Source organism: Engystomops pustulosus, chromosome 10 (genome assembly GCF_040894005.1).
Source record: "Engystomops pustulosus chromosome 10, aEngPut4.maternal, whole genome shotgun sequence".
Taxonomy (NCBI): Eukaryota; Metazoa; Chordata; class Amphibia; order Anura; family Leptodactylidae; genus Engystomops; species Engystomops pustulosus.
Genome location: NC_092420.1, coordinates 50,988,444 through 51,004,921, shown reverse-complemented (window position 1 = coordinate 51,004,921; position 16,478 = coordinate 50,988,444). Strand labels below are relative to the sequence as shown.

General features: G+C 41.1%; 1 protein-coding gene across 8 annotated transcripts in view; it reads left to right on the top strand.

The window, feature by feature from the left end:
• Positions 1-15,028, top strand: part of KCNT2 (potassium sodium-activated channel subfamily T member 2) — a 537,964-nt gene extending 522,936 nt beyond the window's left edge. For all 8 annotated transcript variants that reach the window (XM_072126927.1, XM_072126928.1, XM_072126923.1 and 5 more), the window contains 2 exons: positions 621-705; positions 14,272-15,028. In XM_072126927.1, coding sequence (XP_071983028.1) covers positions 621-705; positions 14,272-14,383 — 197 coding nt within the window. In that variant the 3' untranslated portion in view covers positions 14,384-15,028. The remainder of the gene's footprint in view (positions 1-620; positions 706-14,271) is intronic.
• Positions 15,029-16,478: the final 1,450 nt, after the last annotated feature.

The following is a 16,478-nucleotide window of genomic DNA, read 5'->3' as shown; positions in this document are numbered from 1 at the left end:
TCCAAATGTCTCCATGGCTCTAAAACCTGTTTCCTGCGCCTAGACATAGGAACAGGTTAAAACTAAAGACATGGCATATTTATTACCAAGCATCAGTCTGTGTGATAAATATACTGGTTTACATGGCCTAAATCTGCATCTCTGTAAACATATAACAACAACCTCAGGTCCTTTACTTATTTTGTCATTTATTCACAAGTTTTTGACAAGCATGTTTTATACTACAACCAAAAGTGATTAAAGGAAAAGGCTGTTCCTCTGTGGAATTAAGGTCTCTGGGCATTTTACCAAGTCTCAATGTTTAAGATGAATAGATAGGCTTCTAACAGGAAGCAGCATACTCTTTTTCTAGGACAAGCTTCAGTTACTATCACTCTGGAATATTTGTTAATGTGACACCTGTCAGGACCAATCTTTCCTGGAATTTTACAATACTGTGTATAGTAAATGCTGCTCTGGTGTCATTTTGCTTACAGTACTCATTACCTGGGGTGTTCTTTGCTGCTCTTAATGTCTTCTCGCTGTTTATCTTCACTAACTATACTATTGTCTGTCTGTGACGCATAAGGAAATCACAGAGGATTTCTGGGAATAATCATGCCTTTTCTTTTGTTCCCTAGATGAGATGAATGATCATCAGAACACCCTGTCCTACATCCTCATCAATCCTTCCCCAGACACCAGACTGGAACTGAATGATGTTGTGTAAGTCGAGAACCGAGAGCTCCGAGATCTCATCCACTTTGCTTTTCTTTATTCATGCAACATTTCACTCAATGTCACCCAGTTTCCCGCACTCTGTGTAGCAATGTGTCTCCAGAGTCACTGAGAAGTAGTTGTGTACAATACTCTCTATATTCAGGTTTTCTAAAGAGTCAGCAGTGCACATGAGGCAAGTTAATTCTCGCTGCTATGAGTCTTGTAGTAATCATTGCTTGTCACTACACATAAGCTCAATAACAAAAGAATAACACATTATATTACAGTGACACAAGCACTATAGAGTAAAGGGGGGGGACCCATGAAGAAGAGAGATGCAGCAAAGAATTAGCATGACAGTATGGAATTTTCGTCTTCTGGAACAGTTCTGTGCACATATACTGTATATAGTTATGACCGGTTTTCTCCTTTTTTTGGTTGCTTTGCCTAGTTATCTAAAATAGAAGGTCTCGTGGGCACTCTTGTACCTTTAGCGACAAAAGCAACTCATAGATCAGCTAGAATAATATAATAATATTACAAATATAATGTGCATTGAAAGCTTGTTTTTAAAATACCATACAGTGCGGATCTGAACCAAACTTCGGTGAGCAGTTCATCTCTGGGTTTGTCTCAACCATTCATCAATTACACCTAATTTCTAGTGTTGAGGAGGGGAGGAGAAAAACGAGGGATAATCTAGAGCTAGGCGCCAAAGTTGTGTGCACAAAAAACGGGGAGAGGTATTGGGGTGGTGTTGCAGCGTTACGCCCCGGAACTGGATGTAAATCCAGATGTTGTGTACAAAAGGGAAGGAAAAAGCGGGGTCGAGTAGTGAGACGCGCTACACCCGGCCGCCTCCACCTCTCCGGGGTTTGCCGCGGCCACGTTCCACGTGTTAACTCTCTTAACGCCATGGAATGTGCATTCCAGCACTACCATGCCATTTCATGATGATTGTTAACCCTCCACTAATGTCACCAGGGTGCCGATCCTCCACAACACGGCAGTGCACAGTACCATAATGATTTAAATACTGCCAATTACTTTGCCGGTACTACGGTAATCACTTGTGTTACTTGTGAGGTCTTCCCATCACTGGTCTTAACCCAGTTAATTAATTGGAAGTGGCTGAAGGCTCTTGTGGCTTCTAAAACATGTTTTATACTGCAATAGAAATACTAGGTAGGACACTCATTTGTGAATTAGGGTTTTAAATTATAGTTATTACCAGCAGGGATCCTTTGTATTAACATGTAGGATGGAATGTATTCTTTATTCCCACCTTAATCCATACTTTATTGGAGCACAATGCTCCAAATCTGCTCCATAATAAATTTGCTCTGTACTTGGCCCAAAAATGTGATTTGTGATGCAATTGATGTGTCATTACCAGCCCAGGGCCACCTACTTGACATCAGAGACCCTAATTTGCATAGGTTCTGGGTAGTTTTACTCTATACTTGGTAGGTTCAAGAACAAACACTCAAAAAGGGGCTATTTTTAGCCCATATACACCATATACTAAAATGTAACTTTTATAAATATATTTTTATTAAAATTGAAATTAATTTTGAACATTAAGAACACAGTGTGCCGCTGTGCACGTAAGTCATAATGTACACAAATCAATGGTTTTCCAGGGTATACAGGCGATCCCCTACTTAAGAACACTTGACTTACATACGACCCCTAGTTACAAACGCACCTCTGGATATTGGTAATTTATTGTGCTTAAGTCCTAGGCTATAATGATCAGCTGTAACAGTTATCAAAGGTGTCTGTAATGAAGCTTTAGTGTTAATCCTAGTTCTTATGACAACCCAGCATTTTTAAAATCCAATTGTCACAGAGACCAAAAAAATTCTGGCTGGGATAACAATGATAAAATATACAGTTCCAACTTACATACAAATTCAACTTAGGAACAAACCTACAGACCCTATCTTGTATGTAACCAGGGGACTGCCTGAACCAACATAGGAGTCTAAGACTCTCATTTAGAGCGTAGGGTCAGTAAAGTTAAATGCAATGTTGGATATGTTATTGCTAGAGAAGGGCGAATCATTTCAAATAAAGTGGAATTCAATGTGAATTTCACAGAAAATTTGATTTGTCACGAGTAAGAAGTTTACGCTGATTCGTGGAAACAAGTTTTTTTTTTTAATGGCCGCGAGCACAACATGGGGCAGAGAACTCTGGGAAGGAGAAAGGAACACCCTCGATGACATCTGTAGACCTGTAAGCCAATCAGCAACGGGCAGGCTTATGTGATGTCACAACCCTAAAAAAACTGTCAGCCAGTTGCAATCTCGGAATTTCACGCTGCATGTGCTGTGCTGTAGCGATTTCTGCTCCAATCCCAGGGTGTACATTTAGGGGGATCTGCATACCCCAAACAGCAGTTCTTTTTTGTTACTGAAGCGACTAGTAAGAATTCTGTGTCATATCCGCACAGCTGCTGTAAAGATTTCTGTTTCGCTCCCAGGGTGAGCCTTTTCGGGCATCTGTATAGCGCAAATTCCCATACTTTTGTGTTGCTAAGTTGAGAGCAAGAAACACATGTCAAATCTACATAGTTTATAGCGTGATTTTCGCTCCAGTTACAGGGTGTCCATTGTGGGGTATCTGTATAGCGCAAATTCACATATTTTTTGTGTTGCTAAAGTTGAGAGCAAGAAATACATGACAAATCCACATAGTTGATTAACCACTATGTCAGACAGAAATGTGGCAAGTGGAGCAGGCAGAGGTCACAGCACAGTAAGGGGACGTCACAGCAGGGGTGAATCTGTGAGGCAAGAACTGCCGTTGTCATCTAGCAGCAGTGTGTTTATCAACAATCCAAAGGTTGTTGATTGGTTGACTAGGTCAGGAGCAGGTCAGCGGCCATCACCTGTCCTCAATCTCTAACTTTCTCTCAGCCAGACAGCTAATAGGTGGTCTGGGCTCAGCGCCACTATACAGAGAGGATGAAGCGTTTGAGGACAGTCAGCAGCTGCTTGGCAGTTAAGAGGTGGGGCAGACATCCGCTGCTTCGTGCAGTAGGCAATCTGTGCATACTGACACAGTTGAGGAGAATAGCAGTTACAGGGAAACGCAAATTGACGATGATGTAGCCAATCACACTTGGGAGCCGGTTGTAGCAAGGGATTCATCATCGTCGGGAGAAGAAAGTGTCAGCTTGCGCAGCAGGCAGTACTAGGAGTACAAACACCGCTTCGGAGGTCCAATTAAGCAGTGTTACAAAGGGTCAGCGAGGAAGTGGCGTTAGTAGTTACTCAGTGCAGATTCTTGGCAGTAAAATCACTACGGTGGCAATTTTTTGTTAAGTCACCAGAGGAGCCGAGCATGTGTATATGTAGAATCTGCGGGCAGAAATTGAAGCGTGGCCAGGGAGCTAACCTTGGCACTATGGCCCTGCGTCAACACAAGCAGTGTCACCATCCAATGGCCTGGGAGAAACAAGGAACAGATGTGGAGGTCCATCCTGCCGCAGGAGCAACAGCAGCAGCACCTAGTGGCACACATGCCATTTCAGACAGTCAAGGCTCCAGCACCTCTGCCAAAGGGAGCTGTTTGTCTTTGACATCATCTCCCAGTCCAAATGCTCCTGCTCCTCACTACGCATGGTGCCAGCAGTTGTTTACAGAGGCGATTACTAAGAGTATGTGTCCAGCCGTCTTAAGGTGGAGAAGCTGACGTGCTCTTGTCCAAGTTGTTGGTACTGCAGTCCCTCCCTTTCCAAGTCGTGAACTCTGCACCCTTCAGAGAACTTATGTCTTGTGCTGAACCGAGGTGGAGAATTCCAAGTTGAAATTTTTTTTTCCAAAATTATGTACAACAGAAGGTGGGCCAATCCTTGAGCTTATCAGTTTCTTCCAAGGTGCACGGCAGCGCGGATGTGTGGAGCTTTAACTACGGTCAGGGCCAGTACATGTCTTTTACGTCCCACTGGGTGAATGTGCTTCCCGCCCAGCAACACCAACAACTTGAACAAGAGACACCACTTTCTACTCCACGTTGTAAAACTGCTGCTCCTGCACCAGTGTCTGCCTCCTCCTTCTCCACCACCACCTGAGCCTCCACAAGGCTAAGTGCTGCTCCACCATACCACATGTGCAGGGTGCAGCGGTGTCACCGGGTTTGCCTGGGCGAATGAAGTAAAACAGGGGAGAAACTGCTCCACTTCATGCAACAAGAAAACAATCTGTGGCTTTCTCCACACAACTGAAAATGTTGACCGTGGTGACAGAAAATAGGAGGAACATAGTGTCCGCACTGCACCGAGGAGGATTGGCCCATGCGTGCTGCATGGCGCACATGTTCAATCTGGTAGTCAACAGGTTCCTGAAGTCATGCTGCAAAATCTCATAGCCACATGAGTCCGGTGGGGGCTGAACTGGAGGAGGAGGACATTGGAGCAGAGTCTTGTGAAATCAGTGGTTTAGAGTCCTTCAGAGTCACTTGCGCAGATGGCCCACAGCATGCTGCTTTGCCTAACTAGTGACAGCCGAATAGTCAACCTCCTGCATAGGGATGAATTTTGGCTTTCTATCCTCTTGGACCCTCAATACCAGTCAAAAATGAGTGACTTTTTTCCAGGGAAGAACAACTGGCGTACTATAGAGAAATATTGAATACATAGTAGGCCGCTGCCTTATTGTTCATACTCTGTCAGGTCTGACCGAGGGATTCCTGGCAGTGATTGCTCACATACTACTGACACGGATGCAGTGGGGGGGATGGGGGGGGCAGGAACAGTAGCAGCTCCAACAGTAGCAGCTTAAGTCTGGAGTCCTTAATGAGCAACTTCCTTCACCCACCTAGTGAGGAGGGTAGCCGCCACCAGCAGCAGCAGCCCCTGCACCAGCGGGTGGTTGCCTACTTGGACAGCACTTTACCACCCCCGGTAGAGGACTACTGGGCAGCCAAACTTGATGCTTGGCCTCAACTTGCAGTAGAGAATCTGTCCTGCCAGGAAATTAGTGTGGCATCAGAGTGGGTGTTCAGTGTGGTGGGGGCCATCGTTACCCCAAGGAGAACCTGCTTGTTCACCCATAATGTGGAGAGACTGACCTTTGTCAAGATGAATCGGGTTTGGATCAGCCCGGATTTCAACTCATCAATGCCTTATGCATCAGATTAGATCAGCCATGACGCCTCCCCCAAACGTTGAGAAATAAGTCTGGATTCTAACTACCTGCCTCAGCTACTATTCTGTTGCTGCCACCTGCCTGATGCCAACATCTTTTGCCAGTTGCTCCATCTGTCTCCTACCATCTTTACCAGGGACTCAAATTGTCAGCTACCTACACAATCTGTCATTGTGCCACTCTGTGGGCCCCTGATACTTCTGCCGCCGTCACCTCCACACTCTATTATTGTGCAACTCTGTGGGCTCCTGCTGCTACCACCTCCACACTCTATCATTGTCATATTCTTTGGGCTCCTGCTTCTGCTGCCAATGCCACCTGCACACTCATTGTGCCACTCTGTGGCTTTCCATGTTGTTGCCACCTGTGGTATTCTGCTTCTGCCACCTCCACTCTATCATTGTGCCACTCTGTGGCCTTCTGCTTCTGCTGCTGCCTCCGCCATCGCCACACTCTGTCATTGTGCCACTCTGTGGCCTACCATGTTTCTGCCACCTACATAATTTGTCATTGTGCCACTCTGCGGCCTACTCATGCTGGTACCAACTGACTGCTGTTTAGCTGGAACACCCTGTGATTTCCATAATTCTGTTTTCACCCTCCACCTCTCTATGACATTGCCACTATTTTTAGTTTTGCCCTTCATTTCATCTGTCAGAAGGAATGAAAAGCCTCAGGATTGATCCACTCCTGTTTGTTTTTGGCTTTAGCAATACTGATGATGCATTATTGACCTATTGACAGCGAACACGAAATTAAATGAAGGGCAAAATGATCAGTGACGTCAATGCAGAATTACTGCCGACACCCTCTGCACTCTTAAGGGGGGTTTCTACATGTACCCACGTTTAATTGAACAGGTTCTGTTGTAATCTATGAAATCATCTCATGTCAGTGTGAAAAGAGTGCACTCTTTGATGTTTTACGGGGGTCTTGGCCCTCAGCTCAGTCCTTTCCAGCTGGCAAAAAGGTTACCTTGTCAGGCTGCGTTCACGCTTCGCTTAGTTGGTGAAGTTGGCCTCTGTAAGTGCCCATGGAATTGGAAGAGTGAAGCGATTCTAAGTGCAGCGGCTGTCATGTGCGTGTCATACTTGGTTTGAAGACCAAACCATGCTCCCTATGCATAGTTAAGCATGGCACAACATTCTATAACACCCTTCAGGCTCTCTGCAACCAGGAAATACCTTTTTTTAATGTGATTCGTCATGATCTGTTTTGTGTCAAATCAAATTTTTTCAAAAAATTTGGCGAATCAGTCGATCCGAATTTTAACAAATTCGCCCATCTCTAGTTAGTGCAGTTGAACTGGTTTTCCATTGTCCGGGGATGCCATTGTACGTTTTATTGTCATAGACAATGCTGTTGCACATGCGCCGTAACAGCAAATTCTTTAAGTCTGTAGACATTATGGCTAACATTAATCGTATCGCCGATCATGTGACTATGCATGATGCGGCACTCACATAACACAATAGTGTCAATGAAGGGCGCCGCTGTCATGCATCACTTGATACACCACGTGATGCTGCATCATCTGATAGCACCACCTCTTGTCAGCCAAAGCCGGGGTGATGGACAACCCACAATCTTCACAATTAATTTTAATAAAATGTATAAATAAAAGTTACATTTTCGTACTTGGTTAAGGTATATATGGGCTAAAAATAGCACCTCTTTGAGTGAAAGTATAAATCCTTTTTTTCCCTTTTTTTAAAGGAAAAAAAAAAAAAGAAAGGAAAAAGGAAAGTATAAATCCTGGCTCCAAATCTACCAAAAATTATGACATTGGTTATGGTGGAAGCTAGAGATAAAATTCTTAGGGCATTATGAATATTATAGGACGATAAGAGTTGTAGTTGATAGAGGTGGTGAAGGGTTTCTTTTTAAATCATAACCTGGTTTCTGTCCATTCAACAATCCATTGGAAATGTGCAGCCACGCAGTGCCCCCTTAAACAAACAGTGAGTTTTGGTTAATAATAATTCCCCACACCGACACATATATTAATAATAATAATATCTAGTGGTGATCATGTTATCTCTCTGTGCATTGGACAGGATATAACATTTCATGCATACATATCTATTATCTATTGCGTACATTCATTATTTCATTGGTATTTCTATGACACTTACTCTATAGTTCATGGATGTGTCATGTGCTCTTAGTTGGACGTGTTAAGATGCAAGTAAAGCTGCTTTTCACAGAGCAACTTTGACCTTGGGAGTTAAAGGGGTGTTCCCATATCAGCAAATAAATATTGTTGTTTGTGTAATGAAGCAGGCTAGCAGAGATCTAGAAAACCCAGAGGAATTGATGCAGAAAGTATATTGGGAAATTTTGCTAACTTTTTATTATATAAACAATAGCATTTATTTGCTGAAATGGGAATGGCCCTTTAAGAAAAAGGGATTTTAGGGATGGCATTTTTGATAAGAAATCAAAAGATTTTTTTAGCCAAAACAGAATATCTGCTTCTGGTTTAATTCTTTACCCTAGCTTGTAAAACTTTAAGTAAGCTCTAAAGGTTGAACCAAAATAAAATAAAACCTGTCAATTTATCTGGAAAACCATTTTCAGCTAGAATTGCTGTCGCGTATGGATGCCGTCTTGCTGTTCACTGTACATTTATTTAATAAAGAAAAAATCTCCTTAATGCGACAAGCAATAATCCTCCCTCCATGCTCCAGTACAAGGTGTAAAAGCATTGCAGATGAATGTTAACCTGTTTGTTATTTTTCAATGTAAATGGGTGGCAGGGTCATCATTTACCGCTAATTCAGTGCACGCTGACAGTTATTTCCTGAACGGTGAAGAGTTTTCTCAGGACTGAGTTAGCAAAGCAAGTATTTAAACACTTCGACAAAGTGCAGTTCTCTAGCGGCTGTAAAAAAAAGCACTTATTCAGCATGGCTGAGCATTTCAGGCCAGAGTGAATTAAAAGCCATTAAAATGGAAAGTGGAAAGCGAGGTCGGCTCCTAACTATGTGACACCTTAATATTTTTAATAGCTGTTTCACAAATTGCAATATGCTTAAATTCTTCATGTTTGATAGTCCAGTGGTTATAGGAAAACTATTACTGCAGTTTTGACATCTAGTGCCTTTATAAAATATAAGGCTGCATTCAGACGGGCCATGTGGGGACATATATATATCCATCCCCATAAACGGCTATTGCGACGTATGCTCACCCAGCTGTATGTGTGTGTGAAAGCAAGGCCGATCCTAGATTTTTGCTACCTGAGGTTAAAATTCAAAATGCTGCCCCCACACTGGATGATGCTACCTCACCCACTAATATCAGTCAAGGACACAGACATTAGTGACATCTAGCACCTTACAGGCTCCCATAGGAAGAGGACTGCTTAATAACCCATAATTTATTATATTTATTATATATACTAGATACCCTGAGCTAATGCACCCTGCCAATCTTCATGGACTGTAAGCTCTTGTGAGGAGGCCCTCACTCCGATTGTTCTATATGACTGTACTCTATAATGTAATATTATATTTGTATATATCCTCTATGATTTGTTAAACACTGTGGAATTTTGCACTATATAAATAAGGATTATTAATTTATGTACTCCCCATTTTATTTACATTCAGTTTACTTAATTTATTTAAAACAGCCCCAATAGACATATTCCCAAATTAAATTATATATGGTACTCCACATAAGATGACCCAGTTTAATTAAAATCCAGTCCCTATATACAGATTCCCCAAAGACAGTATATAGAGCCACACCACCCCTAGTAACACATAGCCTCCCCCAGTAGCACATAGCCTCCCTAGTAAAACACAACCTCCCCTGGTAAAACAAAGCCTCCCCCATTATACACACACCCTTCCCCAGTATACACACACCCTTCCCCAGTATACACACACCCTTCCCCAGTATGCACACACCCTCCCCCAGTATACACACACCCTACCCCAGTAACACACAGCCTCGCCCAGTATACACAGCCTCCTTCATTATACACAGCCTCCTCCATTATACACAGTATTCATCAGTATACACAGATTTCTTCAGTATACACTGGCTCCTTCAGTATACGCAGCCTCCCCCAGTATACGCATTCTCCTCCATTATACACAGCCTCCTCCATTATACACAGAATTCCCAAATATACACAGATTTCTTCAGAACACACAGCCTCTAAAGTATTGCAGCCTCCCCTGCAGTACCTCTCCACTCGGCAGGGGACACATTCCTAGAATAACTCTGGGGGGCTTACAAGTGGACACATGGTAGAATACACATCCAGGTAGGAAGCCACTGCAGTGCTTCCTTATAATAAGCCCAATCACTATAGAGTCCTTTTCAGGAGAAACAGCCCAGCTTTAGGACCAGGATAAAATATTGTGAACACAGTCAGATACAGGAGCAGAGTAAATATCGGTTTGTGATTTTTAGATTTTTTATTGTTAGTCCATTCTATTTTGTTTATAGCAAGAGCTGTTATTTACTATCAGAGACAATGGGGGTTACTTACAGCTAGTCTATTAATCTTCTCTTTTAAGAACCTGATTTGTAGTGGCTCCTACTAGACTGAATAACCATAATTACTCATTGGTACAATAGCACATCGCTGTAGTGCAGCTTTCTGAAGTTGGCCTTAACAACATCAACTCAGGTGACTGCTAAATATTCCTGAATGTACATCAATGCCTACAAAGCTCGTACAAATATCCAACTTTACTATCTTGTTGTAGCTTCCTGCTGTTTGCATCTACTTCTATTATAATAATTATTATTTATTTATAGAGAACCATAAACTCCATGGTGCTGTGCTGTAGGGGTTCACATACAGTACTTTAAGACAAAAACAGGTGCAAGTACATAAAAATCGGAGGCAAGTAGGAGGAGTTCCCTGCCCAAGAGAGCTTACAATCTATGTGGAGGAGGGGGGATAGAGACATGAGGTGAGGGAACATGTAGCTGGCTGTCTACATACTTCAGTCACACAGAGCTCAGAATAAAACATTCCTTTGGGTGAATGGACCCAGTTTAAACACTTCTAAAAGTGTGTCCATTCCACATTAGCTCTTACCCATGGGGGACTATATAACTCTTCTACAACTCAAAACCTCAAGCAGATCTTGGAAGCTTTAGAGATTCAGGACCGATGACCACCCGGGAGTTGTACTTTTCCATTCTTGATTAAAGAAGTGTTCCCATTTAGAAGTTTAGGATTATTGCCTATAAGGAGAGTAGGAGACCCCCCCCCGGTCCATGTGGCTTTGTTAACCAATTCTTGCCCACAATTGCTACATAATACCGTGGACATGTGACCCTGGGATCCTCTGTGTAGAAACTTCACTTCCCAATAAACCCTTAAAGGGCATGTAAAATGAGTAGAAATACATGGTCGCTTTTAATAAAAACGCCACCACAGATTGTGTGGCCAACCAAGTTCTATTGAAGCAATTGTTTTTAAACACATTGGACCAATTATTTAGCTTTTCCAGTTAAAGCAAAGCCTGGTGCAGTGTTGGGGTACAATGCAGTCCGCACTATATAAAGGAAGGGCCTTCTCTTCTATACAGTGTCTTGATTTATTTTTTTTGCTTGTCCAAATATAAAAAAACAGACTGATACATTTTTATGGACAAAGAAGGAAAATGTATCATAAAAATTATGTAAGGTTATAAACATTATATGTGTCTAATTCAGAACATTAATATCAACACATTAACGGCATTTACAACATAAAATGGAGAAAATTACATTATATGGCGGTATTACTTTCTGAGGCTGTCGTGGATTTGCATGCTGCACCCTGATCATCTGAGATACATCATCTCTTCAGGCTCCTCTAGCTTAAAATAAACATTAAAGTTCCCAATTTAATGTAGTGTCCAGAAATGTATATTTTAAACTTTACTGAAGTCTCCTGACTATATAGTTGTGTACTAATTGCAGTAGTAATGAGGGAGATTAGCTTTACATGAATGTGTAGGGAAAAGGAAGCTGGAGGCTATGTCATTATCTTTACTATGGAATGAACAAGAGGTCATTGAATTTATACTGTAGTGGGATTTCTTATACCCATCCTAACACCTTATAAAGAATACATCCTAAAAAAAGGCGAAAGGGACGATTTCAATAAGCTAGAAATATACTGGTTTCTTCAGGTGTCCATACATCTGCCATGCTTGTTGGATAAATGCTTTTTCAGCTGACAGTGAGGGGGATTTATTACCTTTGCAGTAGGATACAAATGTGGACATCCGACTAGCTGTTGGTGTCTACACTTATAATATATTAATGTGGCACACAGACCTAATGTATTTGGTGCACAGCTGTACTATATTTATTTTTAATTTTTTTATAAATTAATATTTTTGCCACACAGCCATAATAAATGAAGCGAGGGGTCCAGATTGTCGGAAACTCAGACTGGTTCACAGGGAAATTCTTCATGGAGCCCTTGTGCCACAATGGGTGCCACCCAATGCAGAAGTGATGGTGCAGCAGACTCATTGGGGGTCATTTACTAAGGGCCCGATTCGCGTTTTCCCGACGTGTTACCCGAATATTTCCGATTTGCGCCGATTTCCCCTGAATTGCCCTGGGAGTTTGGCGCACGCGATCGGATGGTGGCGCATCGGCGAACGAAAACCCGACGGAATCGGAAAAACCGCCGCATTTAAGAAAAAAAATCTGTCGTGGAGCTTGCACTTACCTTCACTCAGCCCGGCTTGGTGAACTCCAGTGCGTTCCGATGCTTTTCAGCACAGCAGCGCCACCTGGTGGACGGCGGAGGAACTATCTGGACCCGAATCCAGCGCAGAGAACGTGCCGCTGGATCACGAATGGACCGGGTAAGTAAATCTGCCCCATTGCACTAGATAGATAGATAGATAGATAGATAGATAACCTGAAACAGCTGAGGCATAGGTAGGGGATCAGCATAGGGGCGGGCAAAACCTTTAGAGTGTCTATCAATATTACCACCATACAATGATCATATAGTGGTCGATAATGGTTTCAGGTTTCATTACAGGCTATGAGTTGTAATACTGTGTTGTGCCCCTATACACAGGATAGGGGTAGTAGTACTTTTCTGTGTCCATATATACAGGAGGGGGGTAGTAGTACTGTCCTGTGCTTCTGCCCATATATTTAGAATGGACTGATTTGGCAAGCTCTATGTAGTGCTGCGTCATCTGTCTGTGCTATATAAATAACTGAATTATGATTATTATTATTATTATAGTATTACTGTGAATAAATATATATATATATATATATAATAGGGGTAGCAGTACTAAGCAATAGCCTAATGAAGGATGGGTTTAGTTGTGATGTTCAAGTTGAAGAGAAGAAATTGCATTCCAGCACTTCTCTTCTACGCTTTTCAGACTGTTATTATTTAGTCCTTAGTCAGATCATGACTAAATAATAACAGTCTGAAACGTGTAGATCATAACTTGGTTATTATGCAAGACGTGACGTTGCGTTTTTTAACTATATGGAATGAACCTACCAGACGAGTGCTGGAATCCAATTTCTTCTCTTCAACTTGAGTATTTTCCAGTCTTCCGACAGGACTGCCTGATTCCCTGCACCGGGGGGCTGCACAGCACATTGATTCAATCCACGCTGTGAGTGAGCGGATACCTTGCTGCAAAGCATTTTCTGTAGTTGTGATATACCCAGCCAAATGTTGGAGAAGTTATAAAAAGACACAGACAAAACAGGTAGAAAACACCCAGAAAGGCAGTCACACATGTGCTTTATCTTTCCATCTTCCTGCTCTGAGGACCAAAAGGTCAGTAGTAATGCATGTGTGACCATAGACACTAGATATGGGCTCTACTGGTCACTGTATACAACTCTATCTCTGTCCTAGTAACACAGACAGAGTTGAATTCTTATTAGTGGGCCCCTCAAAGCCCCCCTTTCAACCCATGGTAGATATGCCTCTGCAAACAACCTGATCATCCACACAAAAAATAAGTTATATAACACACTACCCAGTCTATTAGGTTGTAGTAGGAGTTTGTGAATGGGGATGGTATATTTGCATGTAGCAGAACAGTGGGCCCAAAAAATACTTTCACCGGTGCGCTCTAGGTTCCCTAAACTCACACTGTATTTCTCTGTTTTATATGAGCATATATTTTCAGATAAAATGACTTTATGCTATTTTGTTTTTTTCTCACCTAGAGGATTTAGAAGAGAACATATCAAATAAATCTGAAGTTTTCAATCCTAAAATGTTCAGAATTTATAGGATTATGTTTTTGTTCCTGCAAACCATAGGAAGGAGAATTAGTCATAAGCCAGAAAAATAAACACCTGACTCTCGCTCCAAAAAGCTTATGAATCAGACTTGGTTTTCTTGTCAATAGCTATAAATTCTACATTATTTTACCTTTATTTTTGTCGTTTGTAGCTACCTGATCAGACCAGATCCACTGTCGTATGTTCCAGCCAATGCATCGAGCCGGAAAAGCAGCTTTTGCAACACAACCGGGCAAGACTCGAGGGATGACACGCAGCTTTGATATTTTATCAGCTTCAGTGATTTAAAAACTGATTTGTGATGGTAACATCATTCAACCATGAAAAAAGTAAATCTATTGCTGGGAGGTGCAAGTCAACACCTGTCTGTTACTATATATCCTGGACTGTAAATGTAGTTATTGCTAATGTCTGTAAGCTGTTGTATCAGTGTTATTTCTTTACTGCTGTATTTTCTGACATAGGTTTAACAGGCCGGAAAGGTCTGGCACTTCAGGTAGGATATTCAGACTGAAACAGACATTTTTATATAAGCTGCAGGTGTCTTGTACTGGAACCGAATGTTCTCATAAGTGTCTTATACAGTAGCTTCTTAATGTGACATTGTATTTTGTTCCAAGAGTTGAATGTTATTTTTGAGAAATATTAGATGATACTAAAGCACATATCTGCCTTGTCTAAGGATTTTATAGTTTACTTTTACAATACTGGAAATATTCCTAATAACAGACAAATGTTTATTTTAGGCTAAATAATCAGTTTACACTGAGATTTCAATTCATCTTTAATTTGTAAAGACAATGTTGCCACATAAATGCCCATATGTACTGTTGCTGTTGTTCTATTACATTGCTCAACACAGTCTGGATTTTTCTGTTTATTCTGTTCTATTTTCTATGCTGTTTGTGTTGCAGTTTATTAAAGATAAATATTATAAACTCTGTAAAGTGTATTCTGTAACCTCATAACTACATGGTTTCAAATGGTTGCTTTTTTATACTAATGCTAATACAGGAAAACCCCGACTTAAGGACACTCGACCTACAGAAGACTCTTAGTTACAGATGGACCTCTCTTCCCACTGTGATCTCTGGATGCTTTACTTTATTCCCAGAATGGATGCTTTACTTTATTATGATCAGCTGTAAGGTGACTGTAATGAAGCTTTATAAACAATCTTTGTTCCCATGAGAGCACAAAATTCAGAAAATGCAGTTGTCACTTTGACAAAGGAAAAATTTTGTCTGGAGTTAAGATTAAAAAAAGTTCTGACTTACATTCAAATTCAACTAAAAGGGGTATTCCCACTTTGGCAAATTAATGTTATTGTTTGTATAAAAAAAAAATTATACAATTTTCCAATATACTTTCTTTATCATTTGCCCCATCGTTTTCTAGATCTCTGCTTGGTGCCATAGGAAGCTGCATTGCTTATTTCCTGTGGACGGAAATGGTCACACAGGTGCACAGCTCGTTACAACCTACAGCTGTACTTACTCTCTGTTACTCTCTATGATACCAATGAACCGTGCACCTGTGTGACCATGGTCAGATATATCCACTGGAAGTAAACAATGAAGTGTTCTACAGAAGGACAGGAAGCAGAGAATCATAAGGAATTGATACAGAAAGTATATTGGAAAATGTTATATTTTTTTTATCATATAAACAACAACATTTATTTGCCGAAGTGAGAATGCCACTTTAAGTAGAGAGAGAAAGAACTTATCCTGTATGTAACCTGGGGACTACCCTTGTATGTAAAAAACTTGAAAATCTCATTTATTTCAATAGACCTCATTGATGGACATTTCTCTACCATATTGTTCCCGTGCTGGAAACAGAGGGAATAGGACTAATACATGTGACAACCTAAAGCAACTAAAAACTGTGAGGGGTTTTCTCTATTATCTACATGTAAACATGCTATACCCTATGCAGGAACACTATAAGGGACACTAATATACTTTTTCATTTTCTTCTGTAGTGTTCCATGAATCTCACCGCCAAGTGAAAATTAGTGACAGAAATAGAAACACATTTTATTTTATTTATAATTGTATTGATACTTTAGGATATTATTTAAATGTATTTAATTCACTGATAAAAATGAAAATATTTGTTGCATTAAACATTTTGTTCTGATTATATTATGATATAGAGGGATAGTAGATAACCTTGGACTAATAATTTGCATATTTGTGGTGTAAGACTTTGAAATGTATGAATTTCAACTATGAAGGCTACTCATAGCCTGTGTTCTCTAAGTAGATCCAACACTCATGTGTGTATAGGTAATATTTAGAGATGAGCGAACATGCTCGTCCGAGCTTGATGCTCGGTCGAGCATTAGGGTAC